The sequence below is a fragment of the Belonocnema kinseyi genome, chromosome 6 (genome assembly GCF_010883055.1).
Source record: "Belonocnema kinseyi isolate 2016_QV_RU_SX_M_011 chromosome 6, B_treatae_v1, whole genome shotgun sequence".
Classification (NCBI taxonomy): domain Eukaryota; kingdom Metazoa; phylum Arthropoda; class Insecta; order Hymenoptera; family Cynipidae; genus Belonocnema; species Belonocnema kinseyi.
In genome coordinates, this window is record NC_046662.1 from 20384110 (window position 1) to 20410376 (window position 26267).

General features: G+C 28.1%; 1 protein-coding gene across 2 annotated transcripts in view; it reads left to right on the top strand.

Annotated features, from left to right (window-relative positions):
* LOC117175131 (interference hedgehog-like) overlaps nucleotides 1–26267 on the top strand; it is a 37392-nt gene that overhangs the window by 6045 nt on the left and 5080 nt on the right. For both annotated transcript variants that reach the window (XM_033364709.1, XM_033364710.1), the window contains exons 2-5: nucleotides 12632–12712; nucleotides 14659–14913; nucleotides 20580–21572; nucleotides 24402–25226. In XM_033364709.1, the coding sequence (XP_033220600.1) occupies nucleotides 12643–12712; nucleotides 14659–14913; nucleotides 20580–21572; nucleotides 24402–25226 (2143 nt within the window). In that variant the 5' untranslated portion in view covers nucleotides 12632–12642. The remainder of the gene's footprint in view (nucleotides 1–12631; nucleotides 12713–14658; nucleotides 14914–20579; nucleotides 21573–24401; nucleotides 25227–26267) is intronic.

Below are 26267 nucleotides of genomic sequence, written 5' to 3' on the forward strand. Positions count from 1 at the left end.
CAGATTGTAAAATTGTTGTTGGATCTTAAAGAGTTTAGGGCATTTTTAAATATTCTAAGGAATTTAACACGATTTCAACGTTTTTAAGGGATTATAAAGAATTTCGTAGACAATTTGGGGAATAAATTAAATTTTAAGCCAATTTTTCGGATTTTAGAGATTTCATTAGACTTAAGGGACTATTTTGAATTTCTGAAATGAGCCCGAGACCTGAAATTGCGACAATGAAATAAAAATATATAATTAATATCAATCTGAGAATTAAATAAGACACTTATTCTGATAAATTAGAATAAATAATTAAGCTCCTATTAATTCTTAATAACTAAAGCGATAAAAAGATTAGTGATTAGCTTTCCACTTATGGAAAAAACTGACATCATCTCTTTTAATAGTTTCTAATTGCATAAAATAATTCTTTGCCTCGCATTTAGTTATCTCTTTTAATATTTTCGAAGTGCATAAAATAATTCTTTGCCTCGCATTTTGTTAGGGCGACTTAACTTTCATTACATCTCCACTTGATGGTTTAATTCATCCAATTAACACTGAATTAATGCACCTTTTTGTAGGTATTAAACGCTCTGATAAACATGGGAAGCTATACCTTCGTACTCGAGAAATCTGGCCACAAATCGCATCCATTATATGAAACAAATGGTTGAGTAAGCTAGAAACGAGACACGGACAAAGAGATTAGCAAAAGAGATGAAAGTGGTCTTCGTTTTACCGTGGGAGGGGAAGGGCAGGAGGAGGTGATAGGATAGAACAGAATAGGTAATTCGAGGAAATAAAAAGGGTTTGGTGATGCAGAGGCGTCGAAATAAAGATAGGACACGCTCCAACACCAGTCAAAGAATAGATTTTTCGTAGTTTCGACACGCTTTCTACTTTACTGGATTCTAAAGGATAATCATCTCAATTGTTTTGCGCACATGCCAGGTTCTTTCATTAAAAGTCCCCAATTTATTTCAGATTGATCACAGAATTCTGGGTGGTCGTAGGCCTTTGAAAAATGAAAACCTAGAGATCAGGAAAAAGTCACGAATTTTGACAAAAATCTGTCGAAAGTCAGGGAATTTCTGTAAGGGTGACTTTTAATTATTTTCATAGATAATAAATTTATAAAATTTTAATTGATGCTCGTCTTTAAATATTAATTGTCAAGGAAAAATAAGGGAATTTTGAAAATAAACATTTTCTTCTACCGTGATATAATATACTTGTTAGTAATTTTTTTGCCTTATCTTTTTTGGTTGTATTCAACTGTTTTTTTATTTCAAATTCACATACATATTTTTTTAATTGAAATATCTACTGTTGCATTATTCCTTGAAAATGCATATTTTTTGGTTGAGAATTGAATTAGATACTTGGTTGGTTGTTTGGACCACTTTGTTAAATAATTTACTTTTTCGGCTAAAGGTTTATTATTTTGGTTGATAGTGTAACTACATATCTTGTTGAAAATTCGTTTTTTTTTAAATTATATATTTTTTCAACTGGTTATTTAACTTCCTTTTTTAGTTAAAATTTGATCTTTTTAGTTGAAAATTAGTCTTTTTGGTAAAAACTTAATTTTTTTGTTTGCATGTTTATTAATTTGGTTGAAATTTTAACTATTTAGTTGAATATTAGGTCTTTTTTAAATTGCATTTTACTGAAAAAGGAACTTACCTTTTTTGTTGGAGATTCATCTTTCTTGATAGAAAATTCATAATTTTAATTGAAAATACATCTTCTTGGTGAAAAATTAACTATATGTTTTGTTGAACATTCGTTATTTTTTTGTTGATTTTTTTACTGAAAATTTAACTTTTCCATTTTTTGTGATAATTGATCATTTCTAGTTAAAAATTCAATTGTTTGTTTGAAAATGTAAATATTTTATTGAAAAGTCATCTTTTTGATAGAAATTTAATCTTTTTGGGTAAAACTGTCAACTAATTTTCTGTTGAGAATTCATCTTTGTAGGTTAAAAACTCTGTTGAAAATATTTATAATCTAAGGAAATATTTATAATTCTAAGTTAATTAAATAAAATGAAGATTCAAAGTTAATAAGTATTAGGTGTAATATGTTTTAAAACTTCTAAATAAAAAGACATACTTAAAAATTCTGAAAAAATACAGTTTATAGAATTTTGACCTTGGAATTCAAATTAGGAAGTGTTATGGGGTTCGGAAATAATATTTAGATAAAGATCTGAAATTCGAATTGAGGACCTTTCTAAATTAAAATATATTTCAGGACCATCATACAACATTAAAGTGTAAGAAGGCTATAATATTATTTTATTTCTAGTTATAAATGTTTGCAATGCTTCAAAATTAAAATAAATTTTAAAAGCTATTTGAAAATTAGTTTTCTTGGAATGAGACATGAAGTTTTGTCAAATTTCTAGAATTTAGAAGTATGTCTGGTTGATAGTTGCTTTTTTTAACGAAATAATAGTTGAATCTTCAAGACAAAAATACGCATTTTTAGAAGGCTAATTTGATACAAAAACAGTTCAATTTTTCACCCAAAAGTATGAATTTTCAATTTAAAAAAAGTTTATTTTCAACCCGAAAAGACAAATTGTGTAACAGAATAATTACATTTTCTACATGACACTTCAACTATTTATGATTCTTAGGAAAAAAAAAATTTTAGCGACGTGGTTTTAATTTTAAATTAAAAACACGTCAATTCATTCACAAAAGACTAATTTTCATTCAATTCAGAATAATTTTCAACCAAACAATTGTATTTTTAACCAATAAAGATTAGACTTCTACCAAAAGAGACGAATTTAAAAAAAAGTTCATATAAATTCTAAACCAAAAAGGATGACTTTTTAAACGAAATTGTTGCATTTTCAACCCAATAATAAAATTAATAACCAAAAAATATGAATTCTGATCCTAAATTGTAATAACTTGTAGACTTTTCTACCATAAAATATGTGGATCTTCTTTCTTTTTTTTTTCAACTCAGTTCGCATTGAAGTGGCAAAATTAGAAGGGAAAAAGTTGGCAATAGTGGAAAGGATTTTAAGCCTGCGATAAATAAATAAGAATTTTCATTTACTTTGAATAATTAAAAAATATGTAATAAAATACGTAAAAAAGCGTGTCAAAGAATAGTTGGTTATATTTGTGGCTGTAGAAAAAAAATGTTGAAAATCGAAAGTAATATGCAAAAAAGTAGCGTCTTGTTTGGCGCGTCTAACAAAGCATAATCGATTTGGAGTTGATTTTCATATGGCATGGTTTTACATGTTATCAAACGGCGTCTTAAAAATACTAATTATATTTATATTATTTTTGCGAACAATACATTTTTTAATCTCTGGTTTTTTTACAGTATACGGATTTTTTTTAGCAGGCATTAAAAAAGGTTCTGAGCATCTGAGATCTTTTAACTGATAAACATATATTCGAAACAAAGTTGAACTCTAGGGGATCAAAAACAGGAAAAATAGGTTCTTCAGTTATTTTTATTTTTTTTGTTTAAATATTTCTTTCCAGTTTGCTTAGAAAAATACTTTGAATCATACAGGGTTCTGTACTGGAAATAAAAGACTGAAAAAGTTGGCGGGAATAAGGAATCAAAGTCTATCTGCTAAGAAAAACACATTTAAAAAATGCGAACATGAACATTTTGAAATTCTGTTGTATATCTATTTTTAAATCTTTGACCTTGAATTTTGGTGTAATGTATTTTTATCAGTATAGGAAATTGCTGAAGTGTTCAATAGATTTATCAAAGCTAGCCAAAGAAGAAATGTTGAAACTAAAAAATGATTAGAAAAGAGATTCACGAGATACCCATTTGGTATAAACTGTTTCAAGTCGTAATTGAAATCCCCTTTTTCACATAAGATTTAACTACTGAACTACTGTGATCTCTGAGATAGTTAGAGAGAAAACTTGATGAAGGTTTCTGAAAATTGAGTTTTCACTTTAGGTCGAGGGAAATCCGAAAAATGGTTGAAGGGGCCCATTAACTTAAAATTTCGAATTTAGATGTTTGAAGCTAGATGTAGACGTCGATGGCAGGTGGGCAGGTGAGCAAAGAATGAAGTGGAGGTGAGGTAGCAAACCTGGTGATCCTTCACACCTGAGCACAAAACCAAGCGTAACCAAAGCAAGCAAAATCGGAGGTTCACCTGTTGACGTTCGTTTTCCCCAATTTCAGTAATTTGTAAAGGGGGACTATACAAATAATGTTCTAGTCACTAATCCCTTTTATTCACGTCACTGATCGCCCTTCACCTTCTTCACGTTCAATTTGTTAAGACTGAACCGTGAGATTTACTTCTCGAGACTCTTTGATGCTATTGACCTCCTCCTTATTAGACCTTAAAGACTTTATATTTATGAAAATCTTTCAAAGATCTTTATCACAGGCTCTTTCTCTATTATTTTTTACTCTTTCTCCTATTCTTTTGAAAATTCAACTATTTTGGTAGAAACTTAATTTTGGTTGTTACAAATCCATATTTTCGGGTTGGAAATTAAACTGTTTTGTGAGTAATTCTTCTTTTTGGCTTTCAAATTCAACAGTTTGATAGAAAATTGAGCTATTTGGTTAAAAACTAACTTTTTGGTAGAAATTCCAACTACTTTATACAAAAATAACTTTCTTTGTTGAAAATCCGTATTTTCTGGTCGAAAATTAAACCGTTTTATACCAGATTCTCCTTTTTGGCTTAAACCTTGAACAATTTGGTTGCATTTGTATTCTTTCTTGGCTAACAATTTTTTCTTCGATTAAAATTCATCTCATTGAATGAAATTTGTACAATTTTAACAAAAATTAGTTGTTGAAAATCAACTTTTTGTTTGAAAAATCACATTTTTATGTTGAAATTTAAACTGTTTTGTAGAAAATTTGACCTCTTTCATTGGAAATTTAACAGTTTTATAAAAAAATTCAACTATTTAATTGAAAATTAAATTTTTGTTTTGACAATTCATAGTTTTGGGTGGAAAGTTTATCTTTTTGGATAGAAAATTAATCTTTTTTTGAAAATTACACTATCTTTTGCAAAATTCGTCTTTTTGGCTTGAAAATTCGACTATTGGCTTGAAATTTAAATATATTTGGTTGAATTTTAATCTTTATTGTGCGAAAATCCAACCATGTTTTTTAAAGTTAAATTATTTTGTTCGAAAGTAATCTTTTTTAGGCGAAAATGGACTATTTTGTTGAACATTCGTGTTTTGGGATAGAAAATTGGTCTGTTTTATTGAAAATTCATCTTTTTTTTTTGTTGACAGTTCTGATGAAAAAAGTCATCTCTTTTGGTCGAAACTTCAACAGTTTGGCTAAATACGCGTTTTATATATTTTGGTCAAAAATTGAAGTGTTTGCTTGAAAATAAATTTTGTTTTTTATTTAAAATTAACAATTGGTTGAATATGAACTTTTTTGATGAAACTTGATTGTTTTGGATTTAAACGTCAACTGTTTTCTGTAACGTGCAACTATTTAACTTTAAAACTATCTTTTTTTTAATTCAATTATTTGGTTGAAATTTCGTCTTTTTTGTTTTAATTTTACTGTGTTTTTTTTTTTTTTTAATTGAAACTCTTTTTTATTTGAAACATCAACTATTACATTTTTTGTTGAGTATGCATCTTTTTTCTTTGAAAGTTAAAATTCTTTTTAATTGAACAGTCTACTATTATATTTTTGGTCCAAAATTGATCTATTTGGATGAAAATTCAATTCGTTTGTTAAAAAGATAATTATTGCGTTAAATATTTATTAAGTTTATTAAAACGTAACTTTTTTAAACATTCATTTCATATTCATATTTTCGTGTTAAAAAATTTAATTTTCATTTTTAGAAAACTCTACTTTTTAGTTTGAACATTCATCTCTTTTGGTTAAAAATTCGTTCCTTTTGGTTTAATGCAACTGCTTTTTTATTTCGAATTAAAATCTTGCTTGTTTGAAAATTAACTTTCTTGTTGGAACTTATTCTCTTTTGGTAGAAAATTAATCTTTTCGGTTGACAGTTCAACTATTTTGTCAAAAATGCAATGTATTTCGACTTGATATCTTATTAATGTAGAGCATTTCATATTAAATTCAATATATGGTTCCAATCTACTTCCACTGTTTTAAGAGCATTTTGGGCTGTGAAGTCTGTGCTTTATTTGTAAAGTAAATATTTTTAGTTAATCTTTTTTTTTTTCGTATCCTATCGACAATGAAATCCAGTTTTTATTTCGAAGAAATAAAGTCTCGCATTTTTGGTTCAGCAAACGAGTCTGAAAATGCCGATACGATCAAAATTTAAAAATGTTGAGAATTAAAATTAAAGACTGGAAATTTGAAAAAAGTAGAGTTGTTTTTGGATTTTGAGGCATAGCAGGACAGGGACTGATATTATCGAGAGGAGGCTTAAGGAAGCGTTTGAAAAAGTGTCACAAATATTCTATTCTAAAGTTTAATAAGCGCCTGGGGGATTATTGCATTTGTGAGATTGGCAAAAGACCGATGACAAGAGTAGCAGGTGAGAAGATTGAAGAAGTAAGTAAGGAGGCTGGATTCTGATCTTCCTTCCCTCTCTGTCACTCATAAAAATAAAAAAGTCGAATTCCAAACCAGCGGTTGTCAACTTTTCCCTTTTTCCCCATGGACCCTCCTCCCACTAAGAGATTGCGGATTAAGTCGGCTACACTCGTTTGGTTCGTGGCTACCTTTGGGCCCGGAATGCACGATGAATTCTCAAAGAAAACTAGAACGGACTACAGGAGGTACTACCTGAAACCTGCACGCTTGGTTGTCCAGCGACAAAAATTATTAGCGTCTTCTTCTCCTTCTTCTTCTTCTGCAAATGTATCTTTAACTCCGATCTCCTCATTTTACATCCTCTCATAATGTTCGACATCAAAATCAACTTTGCGATTTTAATGCGATATTAACAAGATATAGGAAGTAGCTCTTTTTTTTTTTTAAATGAAAAAGTATTAAACATGTATTTTGCAAATGCATTGTATTCGACTCGAAATTATTTTAAATTGCTATGATTTCAATTTGAAATTTTGTCCTTTTGATTGACAATTGCTTTTCTCTTTTCTTAGAAAAGTAATCCCTGTTTATTAAAAGTTAATCCTTTTTTTATTAAAAAGTCAACTGTTATTTTTTGGGTGGAGATTTGATCTCTGTTTGGTAAAAATTCTAGTACTTAGTTTAAAATTGAATCATTTGATTGAAAATTCGATTATTTTGTCAAGAAATTTTGCTCGAGAATTTATCTCTATTTTGTTAAAAAGTAATCCTTTGATCCTCCTTGAGCCTTGAACTATTTTGATAATTTTTTTTTTTGAAATCAACACTTTTTTTATTTAAAATCATTATATAAATTTTATGTAATATAAAACTGAACTACTTGAACTACTATTTTTGTAAATTCATTTGTTGGATGAAGATGCATTACTTTAGTTAAAAATTTAACTCTTGTTGAAAACTCTTCTTTTTTTATTTTAAAACTAGTTTTTTAATGAAAATTCAAGTATTTAGTTGAAAAGCAATATTTTTGGGTTTAAAATTCAATATTTGATTGAAAATCCGTCGCAACTTTAAATAACTGTCAGGATTAGTAAGTTTAAAGTTTTGATTCTGATTTATTTTATTCTATTTACAAAAATTCTTTATTAAAAGTGTCGCAAAATATGACGTCTGGTATTTAAATATTAAATGTTAGTGAAAATAAAAAATTGGTCAGGGAAGAGTCAGGATAATCTAAAAATGTTCAAAATAAAATGTAGCTGAATTTGCGAACGTTCAAATGAACGAAACAATTTTCTCCATTTATATTTTACCCATAGATATTATTCCAACTGCAATTTAAAATATGCATTATAATTCTGTATCAATAATAAATCATTTCCAATATAAATGAACAAACATTTTAGCACTTTTTTCTGGTTCACAAAGCCATCAGTAAAAAATTTCGTTCATTTGAACGTTCAGAACTTGAAGCACATAAAAATAAAAATATTTCAGATTTCCTTTTGGAGTTTCAAAAAACCGGGAAGCACTTTTGCAACCCTGACATTTGTTTTCCGGGTGTGAAGCTGCAAGTGGCCTCTAAAATTGAAACATTAAAATCCAACAGTTAAAACTTTTAAAATTTTGTCTCTTTATTTATGAAAGAGAAATCAACTTGAGGAAAATTGTTATTGGATTGCAGCCGGGTATATGGATTGATACGATATTTTTAAAAAATTTCAAAGGACTCTATAAATTTATCCTTTTCGATAAATATTTTACTAAAATCCCAAACTTGTTCAGTGGATCTCATTAACCTTTAAAATGATAGATGTATATAGATTGTAAAATCTTAAGAATGCAGAAAAAAAGTAGAGTCAGCCGAGAATTTAAATCAAACTTGAAAGTTCAAAAATAGAAGAATATATGTTCTATATACATTCGAGTAAATTGCTATTCGCTCTTAGTCCTGAAATATCAACGGCACGCGTAAACGTGAAATATGACATAATTTTATAAGTGGCACCCATAAGTGGTGCTCTGTCTGCATGAAGTCATTAGAGTTCCGTTAGAAAATTTATTATCCTGTGTACGCAATCACTGCATAATGAATAAACCGCAGCCTTAACAAAAATGGAGCGAAAGATTTTCCGCTCCCCCAAGCTCACGTTGTTAGATTGATTTTTTCGATTAGAGGAGTCTTTAATGGGAAAGCAAACTTTAGAATTCAAATATTTACTTTGAAACGAAGTCGATTCTTGTTGAGGGTTTCAATAGAATTTTTAAGTCACGCAATTGGAAAGATTCTCTTTTGAAAAATCAAATTGGAATTTGAATTGAACTGAATTTAAAAAATTGGAAATTAAACTCCACTTTGAAAACACTGGATTAAAAAAAAAGTAATTGCTTAGTTTTAAAAATAATTCTAATTAGAGTTTAATTTTGGTTAAAATCAACTGTTTTTTATTAAAAACTAAAATATTTTTGGTTCAACTGTGAATTATTACATTTTCGATGAGGATTCATATTTATTGGTTGAATATTTTTTTTCTTTTTTTGTTGAAAATTAATTTCATATCTGAAAATTAATTAATTTGGTTGAAAATACGTCTTTTTGGCAGAAAGTTAATTTTCTTAGTTGAAAAAATTCTTCTTTTTGGCTTAAAACGAAAAAATCTTTTTTGTATAAAAGTTTAAATATTTTTTTTTTAATTTATCTCTTGCTTAAAAGTTAACTATTCGTTTGTAAATGCAAATGTTTAGCTGTAGATTCGTCTTTTTTGGTTGTAGTATCAACTATTACATTTCATATTAAGAATTCATCTTTATTGTTCGAAAATTGAACTACATGGTTAAAAGTGGAATTACTTTGTTGAAAATTTATTTTATTGTCTAAATTTGATCTTTTTTTAATTGAAAGTTCATTTATTTCGTTAAAAATTCGTATATATATATTTTTTTTTAGAAAATTAATCTTCTTCTGAATTGAGAGATTTTGGCTTGAAAAATAAACAATTTGATTGAAAATTCGTTTTTGTGGTTTGACAATTATTCATCTTTTTTTAACTGGAAATATAGCAATATTTTGTTGAAAATACCTACATTAATTTTATTTAAAAGAAATTATTCCTATTATTTCCCTATTATTCCTTTATTTGCGTGAAAATAGCCCTATTTTCTCCTTTTCTTTTTAAACTTTTGTCCGTGAAGTTGTAAACATTTGGTTTAAATTAATGTTAACAAATCTTTCAAATGTTAATGCTTCTGACCTAAAAAGTAAATAAAAATTGAATATAATTTTTTTCGTATTTTAAAGTCTCCCAACTAGAATGAATAAAGATAGAGGATTTTCAGGTATTTTCAAAATCTGAAAAAATCATCTCAAATTTACCAGTTTCAAATTGTGAAAGATTTTATGAGATGATCGCTGGCACGTGGCTGAGTGTTGATGTGTATATCTTTTCAATTAGAAAAGTGTGGTGCCATCGTGATTTCATACTCTCACTGAAAAAATGATAATTTCATCTCTTTATGAGATACGTAGGTGAGCGTTATATCTATGAATGAGCCTGCCCACGCTCTCGGTGTTAGTCAATAAATAATTTCTTCAGGGTTCTTGCTAGTACAGTTTCTGTTCTTTACGACGGCCTCATGTGGGTGTAAACGGTGAGCTCGCTGGATAAAAGGCAGTTTTCGTTACCGTATTAGGAGATTCCCCATACCTTGAATTTTTCACAGGTTTCAAGACTTATAATGATGTCTAAACAACCTCTATTTTATGGGTATTCTAATTTATTACTAGACCACCAAACAAGCCAACAATAAAAAATACCTCCCATTATTTTCTTCTGTATATGATACTTTCTTTTTTAGTCAGCTTGAAATTTAGGATTGGTTCCTAAGTCCGCTTTAAAAAACTTATTTTAATTTTTTTAATTCTCTTTTGATCCAAAAACGGAACTGGTTTAAAAAAAAACTATTTGGGACTTACAATAACTTTTAAATGTAAACTAAAGATCAACCTCCAACTTAAAAAAAGCATTATTCTAGCATATTTTGCAAAAAATGTAAAAAAAGTTTATTTCAAAAAGATCAGATTCTGTTTAAAAGTCAATATTTCTTTTGAATAACTCAATTGAACGGTGTCATTCCATAACAGTTAAACTACGTCTTTCACAAACCCGTTTCTATTGACTCAGAACTTCTCTAAATTCAAGATGTTTATGTAAGAAAGTAAATACATTTGTTAAAAAACTTGGAAGGTTGTTTTTGTACATTATAAAATAAAATAAAAAAATTGTTTAACGAATCAAATGGGAAGATAATTGAATTCCTAATAACTTTGGTACTTTTTACGTTGCATTATTTGATACTCATAAATATGGCAGCCTAGAAAATTGATTTCATAATTCCACAGCTTCCAGGTTAAACAAATAAACTACAATTATTAAAAAAAACTCAATAATAATCTAAAATAATAATTTCAGAATACTTTTATGATTCAGGGTATACATTTATTGATATTCTCTGAAATTACAGTCCACAAAAATTAGCTCATTAAGATTAATCCAAAGCTTCAAACTTAAAAGAAAAAAATCATTAGTGAACTAAAATAATAATCTGAAATTGCTTTTTTATTTCTAGGGATGAAATTATTATTCATATTATTAAAGATTACAGATAGAAGAAAGCAATTGAGGAGTCCAAAGCTTTAAAAATAAAAACATTGAATATGGTTTTTTGTCTCTTGAACAATCTTGATTGCAAATGATCACCTTTGGTGGAAAATGAACTTTCTTGTTTAAAATTCAATTTTTTTAATTAAAATTTTTACTATTCTGTTGACTATTCTGTTATTATAAAATTCATCTGTTTTTGTTTGGTTAAAATCCACCTGTTTCATTGTAAATGCAATATATTTTGACTAGAAATATTAAATTTAATTATTTTTTTAATTTCGTGAAAAATCACCCTATGCTCAGGGTTATTTCCCCTATTTTAAGAGCATTTTGGGCTAGGAAATTGGAATCACACTCTTCAACTTAGATTCAAATCATCGGCAAAAATTTATTTTTACAGCCGCAAATATAAAATTTCATATAATACTTCCTTGAATTCTTGAATTAATTCAGAAAAAAATTTGACTTAACAGCAAAAATAAATTACATTTTTGATTAATTTCCAGAGTTAAACATTATTTGAAAATTCTTTTGTTATATATTTCTCCCTAATGAGCCGGAGAGGAGGTAATTTGGAAATCTAATGTTGATTTATGCATTTTTTATGCTCTAATTTCGGTTTAAGAGATCTAGTTTTGTTTAAATATTGCATGATGGATGATTTGAAATTAGTAACTCTTAAAATGTTTGATATTTTAATTATTTATTTTCTTTTTTGCAAAATGTAATCTGAACAGATTAGTTCAGAATCAACCACAAATCGTCTGTTTGGTCTTAAATCACCAGAAGGAATAAAGAAATCCTTGATTACTATTCAAACCATTTTTATTTGTTATTCGCAAATTTTCGAATAGAATTAGTTAGTCCTGAATTATTGAATTGCCCTATAAAACTCTTTGGTATTAAAAAGTAATTTCCATATGTTGTTTTTCCTGATGTAAATAGAAACAAAAGCTTCAGTCTTTAAAATCTCCTTCTTCTTTCAAGAAATGGAGTGAAAAGGGAGGCCTAAAGTAAACACTAATAATTTTCTTGCACTCTACTAATCATTGGGATCAATGGAGAGTCTGACTTTTAAACTATTGAGCGTCGAGCGTAGGTGGAAAAGATAATATAGGTGTATTAAAAAGTACCGGGAGATTACGCCAAACGTTCGCGGGAGATTTAAATGGATCGTTAGCGGAAGTTTAATAGAAGGTAGGGCAATGACGGCTAGAAAAAATTTTGTTGATGAGTACTGATTGGTGCTTGAAGTGATCGGACTATCTTAGGAACGCAAGAATGTGTTCTATTTCCACGTGATCTCGCAGTTCTAAAGTTAAACCGACTTGTTGGCATTAATTTTAGTTGCTCTCGCCCGCAAGTGCTGCACGTTTGCCTTGCCAATGAGGGCAAAAAGCAAAAAAGGCACCAAAGAGATCGCACAACATGACTCCTTAAACCCTCTTCCGTGCTTTCAGAATGTGTCAAGATGCGACCTGTGTCTTCCCTGTGCGGCGCCATCGTGGTCTTCCTCTCAGCCCTAGGGTGCTATGCGTCTGGTAAGTTTTGTTTATTTTTTTGCAATTTCACTGAACCAATGCCAACATCACAAAAATCCCAGGAAATAATTGTCATTTTGTATGTTGAACATTCCCACGTCTTTAAAAAAAAAATGAATGTAAGTACCGTCCCAGGCTGCTGATCACTCTCCCCCTCTCTCTCCCCCCCTCTCTCTAGCGATCACCCCAAGTGAAGAGCCTCACAAAGTCATCATGTGAAGCTCCCCACTCGGGCCCATTAGTATCCAAGGTCTTTTGTCTCAGGTGTCATTGACTCCACTGACACTCTTTTTATTAACTATTTGTATTAAATTCAATTTGAAAGGCTTTAAATTGTTCACATTTTGAGTAAAAATATTACATTTTTAACCAAATAAATTAATTTTTAACAAAGTAGTTGATTTTTTAACAAAGAGGATACATTTTCTATACTTTCAAAGGACGAGAATTTCCAACTATAAAAGATGAACTTTCAACCAAAATTGGAAGTTAAATTTTCAGATAAAAATTCTAAATTTGAACGGCAAAAACAAAACAATTCTTGATAAAATAGTTCGATTTTTAACCAAAGGAATTCATTTTAACCCAAAACGGATGAAATATAAATGACCGAAATTAAAAAAAGAGATAATAATCCAATTTAATTAATAATAATAAATTAATATTTAACAAAAACGCCAAATTTAACTTTAAAATAAAATTTGAATCCTTAACAACAAAATTCGTAAATTTTCAATCTATTAGTTTAATTTCCAACCAAAAAAGATTAATTTTATACCAAAAGAGATTAATTTTTAACCAAAAAATACGAATTTTAAACAAAAATGTTGGGTTCTCAAGAAAAAAAAATTATATTTTTTATTAAAGACCTGATCTTTAAACTCGAAAAAAATCATTTTCAATCATACAGTTGTCTTTACAACCATATAGTCGAATTTTCAAACAAAACAAACAAGTTTTTGACAAAAAAATCGAATATGTAAATAAGTAGTTGAATTTTCAACGTAAAAAGATGAGTAATTAACCAAAAAAGATTAATTTTATACAAAAAATAATAATCTTTAACCCGAAAATATAAATTTTAAACAAAAAAGTTCATTGTTAAACAAGAAGAATTATTTTCTGCAAGAGAAACATACATTTTGAACAAAATAGCTACATTTTTAGAAAGAGATGAATCCTTAACAAAAAATATATTTTGTACACAAGACATGAAATTTCAACTATATAGTTGAATTTTCAATGAAAAAAGATTACTTTTTAAAAAAAGAATTAAATTTTTAACCAAAGACGTGAATTCAGAACCAGAAGTATAATAGTAGACTTTTCAATTAAAAATAATTAACTATCAACAAAAAAGATGAATTTTTTATAAAATCAAACATTTGATTTTCAACTAACAAAGATGAATTTTTAAACCAAAAAGACGAACTTTTAAGTGTAAAAGATAAATTCTTACCGAAAAATGTAACGATTGATATTTCAACCGAAAAATATGTTGATTTTCAATGAAGAACAGTTAAATTAAAAGAAACAGAAGAATTTTCAAAAATATAGTTACATTTTCAAGTAAAAAAGATCATTTTTCAACTAAGAATGAAATAGTTGACATTGCATTTAAAAAAATGATAAAAGATAAATCATTTTAAAAATGTTTAACAAGCTAATTAAACTTTCAGTTGAGTTTCCAAACTAAAAAGACGAATTTTTAAGAACACGGTCGGAATTTCAACAAAAAATTGATGACATCTCAATCAAAACTATAATAGTAGACTCTTCAGCCAAAAATAGTTGTATTTTTGTAATTAATGCAGGAATTAAGTGCAAAAAAGGGTGAAAATAGGGGGGAAACTGTGAAGGCTGCGATAAATAAATAGAAATCTTTATAATTTTTTTTGTTAGGCCTAGAATGCTGCTCGAAATAATTTTTTTTTTCTTTATTGCAGGGCAAAAGCAAGAGCTGGGCATGGTTTTCAATCGACATCCACAACCCTTCATTGCTCCGCTTGGCGATGAAGTTTTCTTCGAATGTAGCCTAAATCTGGCAGCAGAAAAATTTGCATGGCGACATAGACCACTGGGTTCTAATAAATGGGAACCGTTTATTCAAATACCGAACAGTGGCGGTAAAACTTCCAAGCATGTGGTCACTTGTGACGATGAGTCGAAAGCTGGCGACTACAGATGTGTTGCTTTCTATGGTGAGTTTACTTAATTTAATAGAGCAATTTTTAAAAGACTTTGGAATTTGATTCAGTGACAGGCATTTTTCTCTCGACTGTACTAATATGCAAATTATTAATTTAAAAATTTTTTAATGAATTAAAAATTATTAATTATCTCAACCTTAGTTGGAACATTGAATTGTTTTAAAGATTAATGATTTTGAGTTGGGACAGGGAATAAATAAAAGAAATAGTTAAAAAATTTACGTGAAGAATTTCAATCCTGACTTGGAACAAGGAGTTTTCGGAAGTCATTATAATTATAAGTTTTGACATGAAATTACAATAAAGAAATATACTTTTCACTTTGGAAAGGAAATTTTCACAATGAATTAGAATTTTTATTTTGGGAATGGAAATTTTCAGAAATTATAATTCTGAGATAGAACTTGGGATATCCATTAAGAATTATAATTTTTGCTTTGAGAAAGGCAATTTTCGCATTGATACATGTACATTTCCACTTTCATACATGTGCATTTAAAAAAAATTATAATTCTAAGATAGAATTATAAGTTTCCATAAAGAATTATAATTTTCATTCTAGTTTCAACCTAGAACCGAAAATTTCGATGTTTACTTTAGGGAATTAAAAAAACATCATCAGTGTGGCCGCTGGACCGAGAAACCGGGAATTTTACGAATTTTCAGGAAAAAAATTTGCCCAAGTTTGATTTCAACAGTTTTGTAAATAATTAAAGCATAAAAAACTGAACAATAGTTGATTTGACAAAACGATTCGAAATCCGTTCAAAATTTGAGAATTTGCAGATTGTAACTGTTTAAATTTGAAAGTCTTAATATGAATTGAGATTAATATAATATCATTTATTCCGATAATTTTATTTTTAAATAACAATTTTAATGATTCATCAATAAAATATTTTTAGTTCAAAGTTTTAGGTCTTCCTTTATGTTATTTTTTATATTAAATTGAATAAATAAATTTATTAATATATTCTTTTTATTAGTTTTCTGAGCCATTAAAAAATTTCACTGTTCATTTAAGACGAGTAAAGTGAACACAAATATATGTAAAAGTAAACAATTTAAAACTGAATTGTTTTACATAGAAAGCTTTGAATCAGTAGAATTTCGAAGAGCTTTTCAACTTTTAACGGTACAATTTGAATCGTTCTGTTTAAAAAATGTTTAATTTGTAAGTGAAATTGTTAAATTTTGACGTATAAATAGAAATTGAAAAGAAGTGTGTTAAAATTTTTGTATAGAACTTCTGAATACATTTTAAAGTTAACCGAATTTTTCCTACAACCTTTAGAATATCCTGCAAATTAAAAAAAAATCCTTAAAATCTTCAAGGTTCTGTTTTGATCATTTTGGAAGTCTCTTAAAATGTTTTTAAATTTTCTGTTGCAATAATTTTTCAAAATAAAAAATCATTTTCAGTTTTTCTAGGAATCTTAAGAAAATGTTTTTATTCTTTTCAAGCCTTCCACAATTATTAAAAAGTTTCTAAATTTGTTGTTTGAAATCTGTAAAAGTCTGCATTTTGTTTTAAATTCGGTTGTGGGTATTTGCACCATAATTTCGGTACGAATAGCCCAATTTTTTCGGGTCACAAACTTCGTGTAAATAATTTGAAATCATTTCAAGTTCTAAATTTAATTTTGATATTTTTAAAACTTCTAAATATCTCTTAAAAATACTTTAATTTTTTCTACAAATAATAATTGTTCCTATTGTTATTTACAAATTTAAATTTTAAGGATTTTTTTATTTGCAGGATTTTCTAAAGTTGTAGGAAAAATTCAATTTATATAAAAGTATATTTAAACGGTTCGAAAAAATGTTAACAATGATTTTAAATTTGGAAAAATACATAATCACTTCTTGATTTCTCAATGTTTTGAAAAAAATTATTTAAGTTTTTGAAGGGTGCTTAAACTATTTTAAATAAAAAAATTTAACTTCTAATTTAAAAAATGGTTAATTTAAAAAAAAAATTTTTTAATTTGTCTAGCTTAATATTACTTAAAAAAATATAATTTGGAACAATTGTAAACTTCATTGCTTGATTCTTTAATTTAAAGTATTGAAAATGTTACCGTGGATTTATATTTTTGGAATTAAATCTGAATCTTTGAACTCTATAGTTTATAAAACTTCTAAATTTAGCAGTTTATCTGCATTTCATTAAAAAAATCTAAATTGAAAAGTGTTAGTACCTTCCATTTCATACGTGTAAATTTAATTTGTTGTTTATTGTACCAAGTCAGAATTCGTCAAAATTTGAAACTTCCCTCTTCCAAATTTTGTAAATAAATATAATTCTGTTATGGAGCAGCGAATTCGTCACAATTTGAAACATCACCCTTCCAAATGTTAGAAGAAGGGAGTTATTATATTTCTGAATTATAGTAGAACATTTTGTGAAAAAATATAATTACGGCTTTAGAATAAGGAATTTCGTAAAGAATTATAATTTTGTCTTGGAACATGTAATTTTTTACATGGAGCGGACAATTAGGGAAAATAATTTTAATTCTTATTTATAAGAAGAGAGTTTACAAAGAATATCTGTTTCAAGACAGAATTCGTCAGATTTTGAAAATTCCATATTCCAAATCAGAATTTGTTTCAATTTAAAAATACTTCTAAATTTTAGAAAAAGGAAGTTACTATATTCCTGAATTGTAATAGCAAATATTCTATATAATTATAATTTGAACTTGAACAGGGATTATTTAGTAATACAAGTAATTGAGAGTTAGAACAAGGAATTTCGGTCAAGAATTATAATTTTTACTTTAGAATAGAGAGTTTCTATAAAGAATTCTTATTTATACTTATTTTCTAAAATTCTCTGTTCTAAGTCAGATTTGTAATTCATGTGATAAAAAATTATTTAATGGTCAATTCCGAATTAGAATTGTTTTTTAAATTACCTGTTTCAAAACTGAAATCTTCTAGGCCGTATAAAATGTTGATCAATTTCTTGAAATCTTCGACAATCTATTGAACTCATTTAAATTAACTGGGAAAAATGAATCATATTTTTGTTTTTATAATATTGAACAATTTAAAATAAAAAACTTTCTAGAATTATTAATTTTAAACTGAAAGCCTTTCAAAATATCAGGTAGGTCGTAGGTCAGAGAAATCAGGGAAAAATCAGGGAATTTCTATAGGAAGCAGTTTAAGTAACTTTCAAAAATAACAAATTAAAATTAAAAAATGTTTTTATTCCATTGATAAAAGATTCTATATTAAAAATTTTACAATATTAGAATTTGGTCTTTAATATTAATGGTCAGGGAAAATAAAAAATTGGTTTGGGAAAAACCAGGGAATTTCGGAAACGAAGTTTTCTGGCAACCCAGGAATGTTTAAGATTTAAAATTCATAAAAGCTTAAAATGACTTAATCTCGAAATTCAACTTTAAAAATTGCACGATTGCAGAATATTAATGTTGAACCATTCAAAATGGAAGCACTTTGTTATAAGCTCAAATCAAGAATGTATGTAATGTTTAATTTTAGAGTTTAAACACTTAAAATTACTTTCATTGTAAATTGAAGTATGTGAAATCAATTTTATATTAAAGCCTTTTAAATTAAACAAATAATTTCAAATTGAAATCATTATAAACGTGAAGCTTTTCAAAAATGCACTGTTTCAAATTATATTCTTAAAAATATAATAATTTACAGTTACATGACCATAATCAAAATTATTAATTGTTAAGAGTCAACAATTTTAAGTAGCAAACCCTTAAGAATGAATGATGTGAAACTGAAAACCTTTTCAAGTATCGAAGGCCAAAAATTTAATTCATCTAAAAGCGTAAAATTAAAAAATTAAACATTTTCTTTTTCTTGACTGAAAAATCTTTCTTAATTGAAAATTTAACGCGTATCATTTGAAAATAGCTATTTTCTCTAAAAATTACTTGCTTTTATTGAAAATTTTACTATTCCAGTTGAAACTTTAACTATTTTGTTGAACATGTTTTTTATATTGTTTAACTATTCAATTTTTCGTTGACAATTTATCTTTCATAATTTTATTTGCAAATTCAAAAATTTGGTGGAAAATTGATCTTTTTTAGTTAAAAGATGATTTATTTTCTTAAAAATTCATGTACTCTGTTTAAAACTCTCATCTTTTTCAATAGAAAATTAATCTTTTCGTTTGAAAATTAATTTTTTTTTTGTTTGAAAATGCAAATATTCCAGTTTCACATGCATGATTTTAGTTGAAAATGCACTTTTTTGGATTAAAATTTAATGATTCCAGTTAAAGATTAATCGTTTTTGTTGAAAATTTGTGTTTTTTAATTGAAAATGCGTGCATTTGTTTTAAAATTGATCTTTTTGGTTCAAAATTGAAGTATTTCAGTTATATATTCATAATTTTAGTTGAAAATTTTTATTTTTGTTGTTGAAAATACAACTGATTGAAAAAATTTCATCTATCTTCTTGAAAATGCAATATTTTTACTTGAAAAATTAGACATTTGAAGCGATTTACATTGAATTTAATATATTGCCCACATTAATTTTACCTAAATACGCACAATAAGAATATAAATAAAAACTTGTTTCAATTATTATTCAAATTCATTGACGATAGACAAATTCAAGAAATTATTAATTTATTATGTTTTTAGTATTATGTACTCAATTACTCGATGGCGATCAGATATTTAAGAATATATTGTTTTATTTTTTCAAAATGTTCTGAGTAAACTCAGAAAAATATATACATATTCCGTAGTATGAGAAATTAGGCCTAGAAAAAGCTTGAGGCATCTGAAAAAAAATCTGGAATTGTCAGGGAATTTTGTTCCCATGATTTGAGTAGACATCCTGTGAAGGCTCTAAATCATCCCTGCTTTAAACTTTCTATTTTTATTTAACTTTTGGTATTCATCAGGAAATTTCCTAGTTTCTAAGGAATGTTGATTCTCCAAGCAAAGTTTTTTAATCCACATATAACTCATTTGAACCCTCAAAGTGCATACATGGTAAAAATCACGGTAAAGTGCATCGTGGGTGTTTAACACCCCACCGTATTTAATCATGTATGTTTAAACCTTATTGAATATTTTTTTACAATAAAATTATCCGGTATAGTTTAAGGTATCTTTTATAAAATAGAGTTGATTTTATAGCCATTTATTTATTTTAAGTTTGTTAAAAAAATGATTGAAAAAAGTGAAAAAAATGGGGTTTTTACTTAAAAATTCATAACTCATGCAATTTTAATTATTTTAATCTGAAAATTCATAACTATACTTTTGACATAGTGGTCTTTCATAAAAAAATATTGCAACATGGGTGCTTTCAAAAGAGATATTTATTTGCACCCCACGATTTTTTTAAACTTCACTTTCAGTAGCGGCTGCTAGCATACTCAGACTGGCGCTTGACGCAGTATGCTAAACGACTTTATTTACAGTTAGTGTATCCAAGTAAAGCTAGATGACGACACTTACTCAATTTTTTCGAATTAAGTATGGTTTATAAGAGTATAAAAATTTCTTGGAGTGTCAGACATCCATAATGCACTTTAAGGGTTAAAATAACTTCTCAGTTAGAAAGCTTTTTTTCCAGTTTAAACGTGTTGAAGGCATTAAAACTTTTAAAATTAAAAAAAGAAATGTTGTCTCTTCTTTCAGGAACGAGCGGCTTGGCATCGGATCCAGCTCGCTTGACTATAGCAAAGATAGACAAGTTTTCGGACAAGAGCGACGTCGAGATTAAAGTACCTGTCGGAAACACGGTGCCAATAACGTGTCCCGTTCCATATTCCGCTCCCGAGCCAGTAATCCAATTCTACAAAGACAACAATCCCATTCAAAGTGCTACAATATCGGGCAGCAGGACTATGATAATCGAGAATGCAAGAGCCTCCGATTCCGGAAAATATCACTGTACAGCCAACAACTACATAACAAATCAAATGTACCTCAGCAACTACAACACAATTCTCACCGTTGAGTCAAATCAGACCCATCAAAATCCATACTTCATCAAGCAGCCGCAGACTGAATACAAGGTGCAGCGAGGGAAGAATATAAGTCTCGAGTGTTTCGGGGCAGGGAATCCCGTTCCCTTCGTGACTTGGTCGAAATTAGGCAGCTCGCTGCCAATCAAATCCTTCAATACGCCCTCGGGATTGACGATAGTTAATGCCCAACCGGCCGATCGGGGTGAATATGATTGTGTCTGGAGCAATGGAAGATACAAAATAAAGTCGGTGATTATTCTGACGGTTGTTGAAGCGCCGAAGGTGGTGAAACCACCGAAAGGCTTGACGTTTGCTGAAGGAGGCGAGCTTGACTTGTCGTGTTCCGTTACTGGACAGCCGGAACCAACAGTTGAGTGGCTGATCAATGGAGAGACGCTAGTTCCGAATAACAATGTTGAAATCAGAGGTGCGACGCTCTCGATTTCGGTGGTGGAAAAGAAACACGCGGGGATTGTGCAGTGTGTGGCTAGCAATGAGTATGGATCTCATTCGGGGTATAATTTACTCAGGGTGACTCCCAAGCAGCATGTTGGTGGCGCTGTTGAGTCGAGGGAGGACTTTGGAATACCGAGTTCTAGGCACAAGCACACAAGAGTTGGCGGTAGGCGTCGAGGAAAGGGTCGCAAGCGCAAAGGACCTGGTAATTATTTTAGAAGCTTATTCCTAATCTATATTATACACATTTTTAGAACCAAAAATTTCCTTCAAGTTTGATTTCAACAGTTTTTTTCTTCTTCAAATAATCAGTTGAATCTTTAGCCTTTTCAATGATCGTATCATTCAGTTTACAGTGCGTAATTCGAAAATCTTTCACTTAAAAATTTTCCACTTTGAATTTTAATTTTTAACCCTCAAATGGTACACTGGTGCGAATTCGCACCCGAAGTTTTCTTATTTTATTGGCATTTACGCAAACACCGCTGCAGTGGATTATCACCACATATATTAAATATATGTGTGATATATGCTAGTTGTTTATTATATGTTCAATAAATTAAATAATTAATACTAACATTGCAAACAAACTAATTCGCACCAGTGTACCGTTTACGTATGTTGGGTTGGGGTGTACCGTTTGAGGGTTAAGCGTCCATTGTTCATTTAAAGAATTTTAAAATATATTTTTAAAGGCTTTTTCTGGCTTCGAGTATTCATCTGTTTTGTTTGAAAGAGTTGGCCGAATCACTTTATTAAGAAATCATTTTTCTTTTTCAAGATTTATATTTTTAGTTAAAAATGTATCTCTCTGGTTGAAAGTTGAACCTCTTTGTTGAAAATGTAACTGTTTAGTTAGCCTTTGTTGAATCGGAGCTTTTTTTTTGGTTTAAAATTTATTTTTCAACGAAAAATGTAAATTTCATTTTTTTAAGATTGATTTTTTCAGTTGCAAATAATCCTTTTTTGCTGAAAAAAAAAATAATGTTCTTGGTTTGAAATTTCATTTTTGTTAGGTAAAATTAACTTAGAATGCGTACCGTTTTTAAAAGGTTTTAACTTTGCTAATTATATTTTTACCGTTAGTAATATAAAAGAGAAAAATTATGATAAATAATTTCGAAATTTAATCTAAATTTTTACCTGAGTTTAGGCAGTTATGAGTTTGAATATGAATTCAAAAAATAACAATTAGTGGTGTTTGAAATCGACAATTTTTGATAAAAAAAACCTTTTTAGTTGATCAAAAGTGAATATAAATTATAACGATTTTTGAAATTTAACTATAAATTAAGTATTAAAAAATGAATAATATTTGATTTTACAAGTCGATTCGGAATCAGTTCAAAATTTAAGAATTTCCAGATTTTAACTTTAAAAATTAAACTGTTTCAATTGGAATTTTGAAATTCTTAGTGTAGTTAAACAAAATAAACGCCTGATGGGAACTTTATAAACTATTTTCAAATTTAAAATTATTTCAAAATAATATATTCATAATTAAAGGTTTTTATCAAAACCTAAAACTTGAAATTTTGTAATTAAGGAAAATAACAATTGCTGATTATTTAGACATATTTGATTTTTCATGTAAAATTGGTAAATATAAATCAAATATTCAAAACTAAACATTGAGCGTTACAATTATAATTGTTCTATTGGGAAAAATTTAAATTACAAGTAAAATTGTTAAATTTTGATATATAATAAATATTGAACATCTATAATTCCTAGAAAAAATTCGAATAAGTTGAAGAAATATTTAGAAGGTCTGGCAAGATTAAAAATTTATTTTAAATTTGTAATGATTTAAAATAATTTAAACGAAGTGTCCACGTATACCAACAAAATCCGGCTGTTTGTATCTAAATTTTGGTGCAAATAGTCCATGGTCTAATTAAAAACAAAATACAGATTTTTTTGTATATTTCGAACAAAAAATGTAGAAGCTTTTTAATTATTATGAAGGGCTTTAAAAGAATTATAAATATTTTCTTAAGATTTGAAAATATTTCCAAAATTGTCAAAAATATTTTTATTTTTACAGGATTCCAAAACATTCATGAAAAATTCGAATCATTATAAAAGATATGTAGAAGTTCTAGAAAAATTTCAAAAATAATTGAAAATTTGAATAAATGTAAAACAACATGTAAATGTTTCAAGGCTTGGAAATAACATTTTGAAGCTTACTAAGGATTTTCAAACTATTTAAAATGAAAAAAAAATTAACTTTGAATTTAAGAAGTATTCAGTTTAAAACAAACATTTAATCGTACAGTTTTGAATATTTCTAGATTAAAGGTGCTTAAAATGATTTGAAGCTCAGTTTTGATTACTTTCAATGCAAAATTGTTTAGCTTTATAGTTCGAATTTGTTTATTATGTGGACCGTGAAAAAAGTTTGCGAACCGGGAAATGACCGAGAATTTTTTTATGTGATTAAAACGGTAAAAAAATTATTTTATCTGAGTTTTAAAGTGTTTTTTTTTTCATTTGAATTTTTTCTACATTTTTGGGATTGCCTAAAGTCTTTTCAATTTTTGCCAGATTTTAAGATACTATTACGCAGCCCTTTGGCACTGTGAAATTAAATTTTATACATTTTTATACACTTCATCTTTTTTACTTGATATATAAACTATGACACTTTTTTTAGGGAATTGGTCTTTTTAGGCTGAAAATTCAACTATTAGGTGAAAAATTTAATTATTTTGCTGAAAATTCAAGTATTTGGTTAAAAAGCCAACTTTTATAGTAGAAGAAATTTTTATTTAAAATAAATTAATAAGCTGAACGTTAATGATCAAGGAAAATGAAAAAAATAGTCGAGGAAAAATCAGGGAATTTTGAAAATTAAGTTTTTGGACGCTGTCTGCTTCTACTAGCAATAACTAGAAAAAAACATTTTTGGAAACTAAAAATTACGTAGAGAGGGCTTATAATCCGTTACATAATTTAAGTATGGCCCCAAACCTTAGGATTGAAGTATTACTTCTTTGAGACATTTTAATAATTCCTTTCTCTTTTCAAGACGTTTTGGTACCGCCCGAACAGCCCCAGGTGACAAGACTTTCCGACATGTCAGTGATGGTCAGATGGTCAGTGCCAGAGAACAATGGCTTGGAAATTCAGTTCTTCAAAGTTCAGTATCGTGAATTTGGGCCGAAAGTGAATAATGGAAAGCAGGCAAAGTGGATGACTGCGAACACGGAGATTCCGAATCATGTGCGATCTTTCGAGGTGACAGAATTGCAGCCAGGTCATACCTATCGTTTCAGAATAGCCGCTGTTTATTCTAACAACGACAACAAACTCAGTCCAAATTCTGTCAAGTTTCATCTGCACCGAAACACTGGCTTCAACGCCAACAAAATGCCAATTCCACTATTCACAAATACCGAGGCTTTGAGTCCGCACAGAATTCTTCTCATTTGGCAAAATCCTGACAAGTCGGTTGATATCGATGGATTTTATGTTTATCATCGTGCTTCAACGTCGGCAGGAGATTATCTGAAGACGACCGTTGAAGGGAAGAATTCGTCGAGGATTGTAATTTCACATTTACAGCCAGATACGACTTATGAGTTCAAGGTGCAGAGTTTTTCGATCGATATGGCTTCCGAGTTTTCGAAAATCTTGCGGGAGAAGACGAAGAAGTTGCCGGTGGATGTTCCGGTGGAGCAGGTTTTACCGGAGAATAAACCGAAGCCTGTGGAGACCCCGAAGAATTCGAATTTGTACGCCATCATCGGAGGAGTTCTTGGCGGAGGGATTCTCCTCGGAGGAATTGCTGCGATCACTCTGGCTTACAGGAGGAGCAAGTCGAAACAGAATCGAGACTCTTCGCAGGATCAAGGTACTCAGGTTCTTAATAGTGATTTTTCCAATTTTTTGGTTCAAACCTTTTTTCTTTCTTTTTTTTTTTCTTTTCTTTTTCTTTTCCAGGTGTCCCAGATTTTTTGTTTGAAAATCTATTAGAAAAATGTATATTTAATGATTTTTTATTGACAACGTTCCAGATCAAACAATTTTAGATTATCTAACATTTTTTAATTTTTAAAATGATAATCAGAAGCTCTCAAAATTAGATAATTTTATTAGAAAAACGTTGAAATTGTATCATTTCTAATTCAAAGCATTTAGTATTGAAAAATATTACTTTAAATTTGAGGAACTCGAAATTTATTGATTTCATATTAAAATTTCGAAAAAAGAACAATGTTTCAAAACGTTAAAAGTTAAATTTTTTTAGATTAGGATTTTAAAAATTAGATAATTTAGAAGTCAATGGAATTAAAATTTCTAATTTATAGCGTTCAAAATTAAACAAATTTTATTTTGAATTTAAGAATCTTAAAATTTAATGATTTCAGATTAAAATTTTGAAAATAGAACAATTTCAAAACGTTAAAAGTTTAATATTTTTAGATTAGTATTTTGAAAACTAGATTATTTAGAAATTAAATGGATTAAAATTTCTAATTCAAAGCGTTCAAAATTGAAGAATTTTATTTTGAATTGAAGAATCTCAAAATTGAATGATTTCAGGTTAAAATGTCGAAAATAGAACAATATTTCAAAACGTTAAAGATTTAGTATGTTTAGATTGGGATTTTGAAAACTAGATCATTTAGATTATTTAGAATTCAAAGGAATGAAAATTTACAATTCAAAGCGTTCAAAATAAAAAAAATTATTTTGAATTAAAGAATTTCGAAATTGATTTATTTTAGATCACAATTTCGAAAATAGAACAATTTTTCAAAACTTTCAAATTTTAATATTTTTAGATTAGGATTTTGAAAAAAAACATCATTTATAATTTAAAGAAATTTAAATTTCTAATTGAAAGCGATCAAAATTAAACAATTTTATTTTGAATTGAATCTCAAAACGT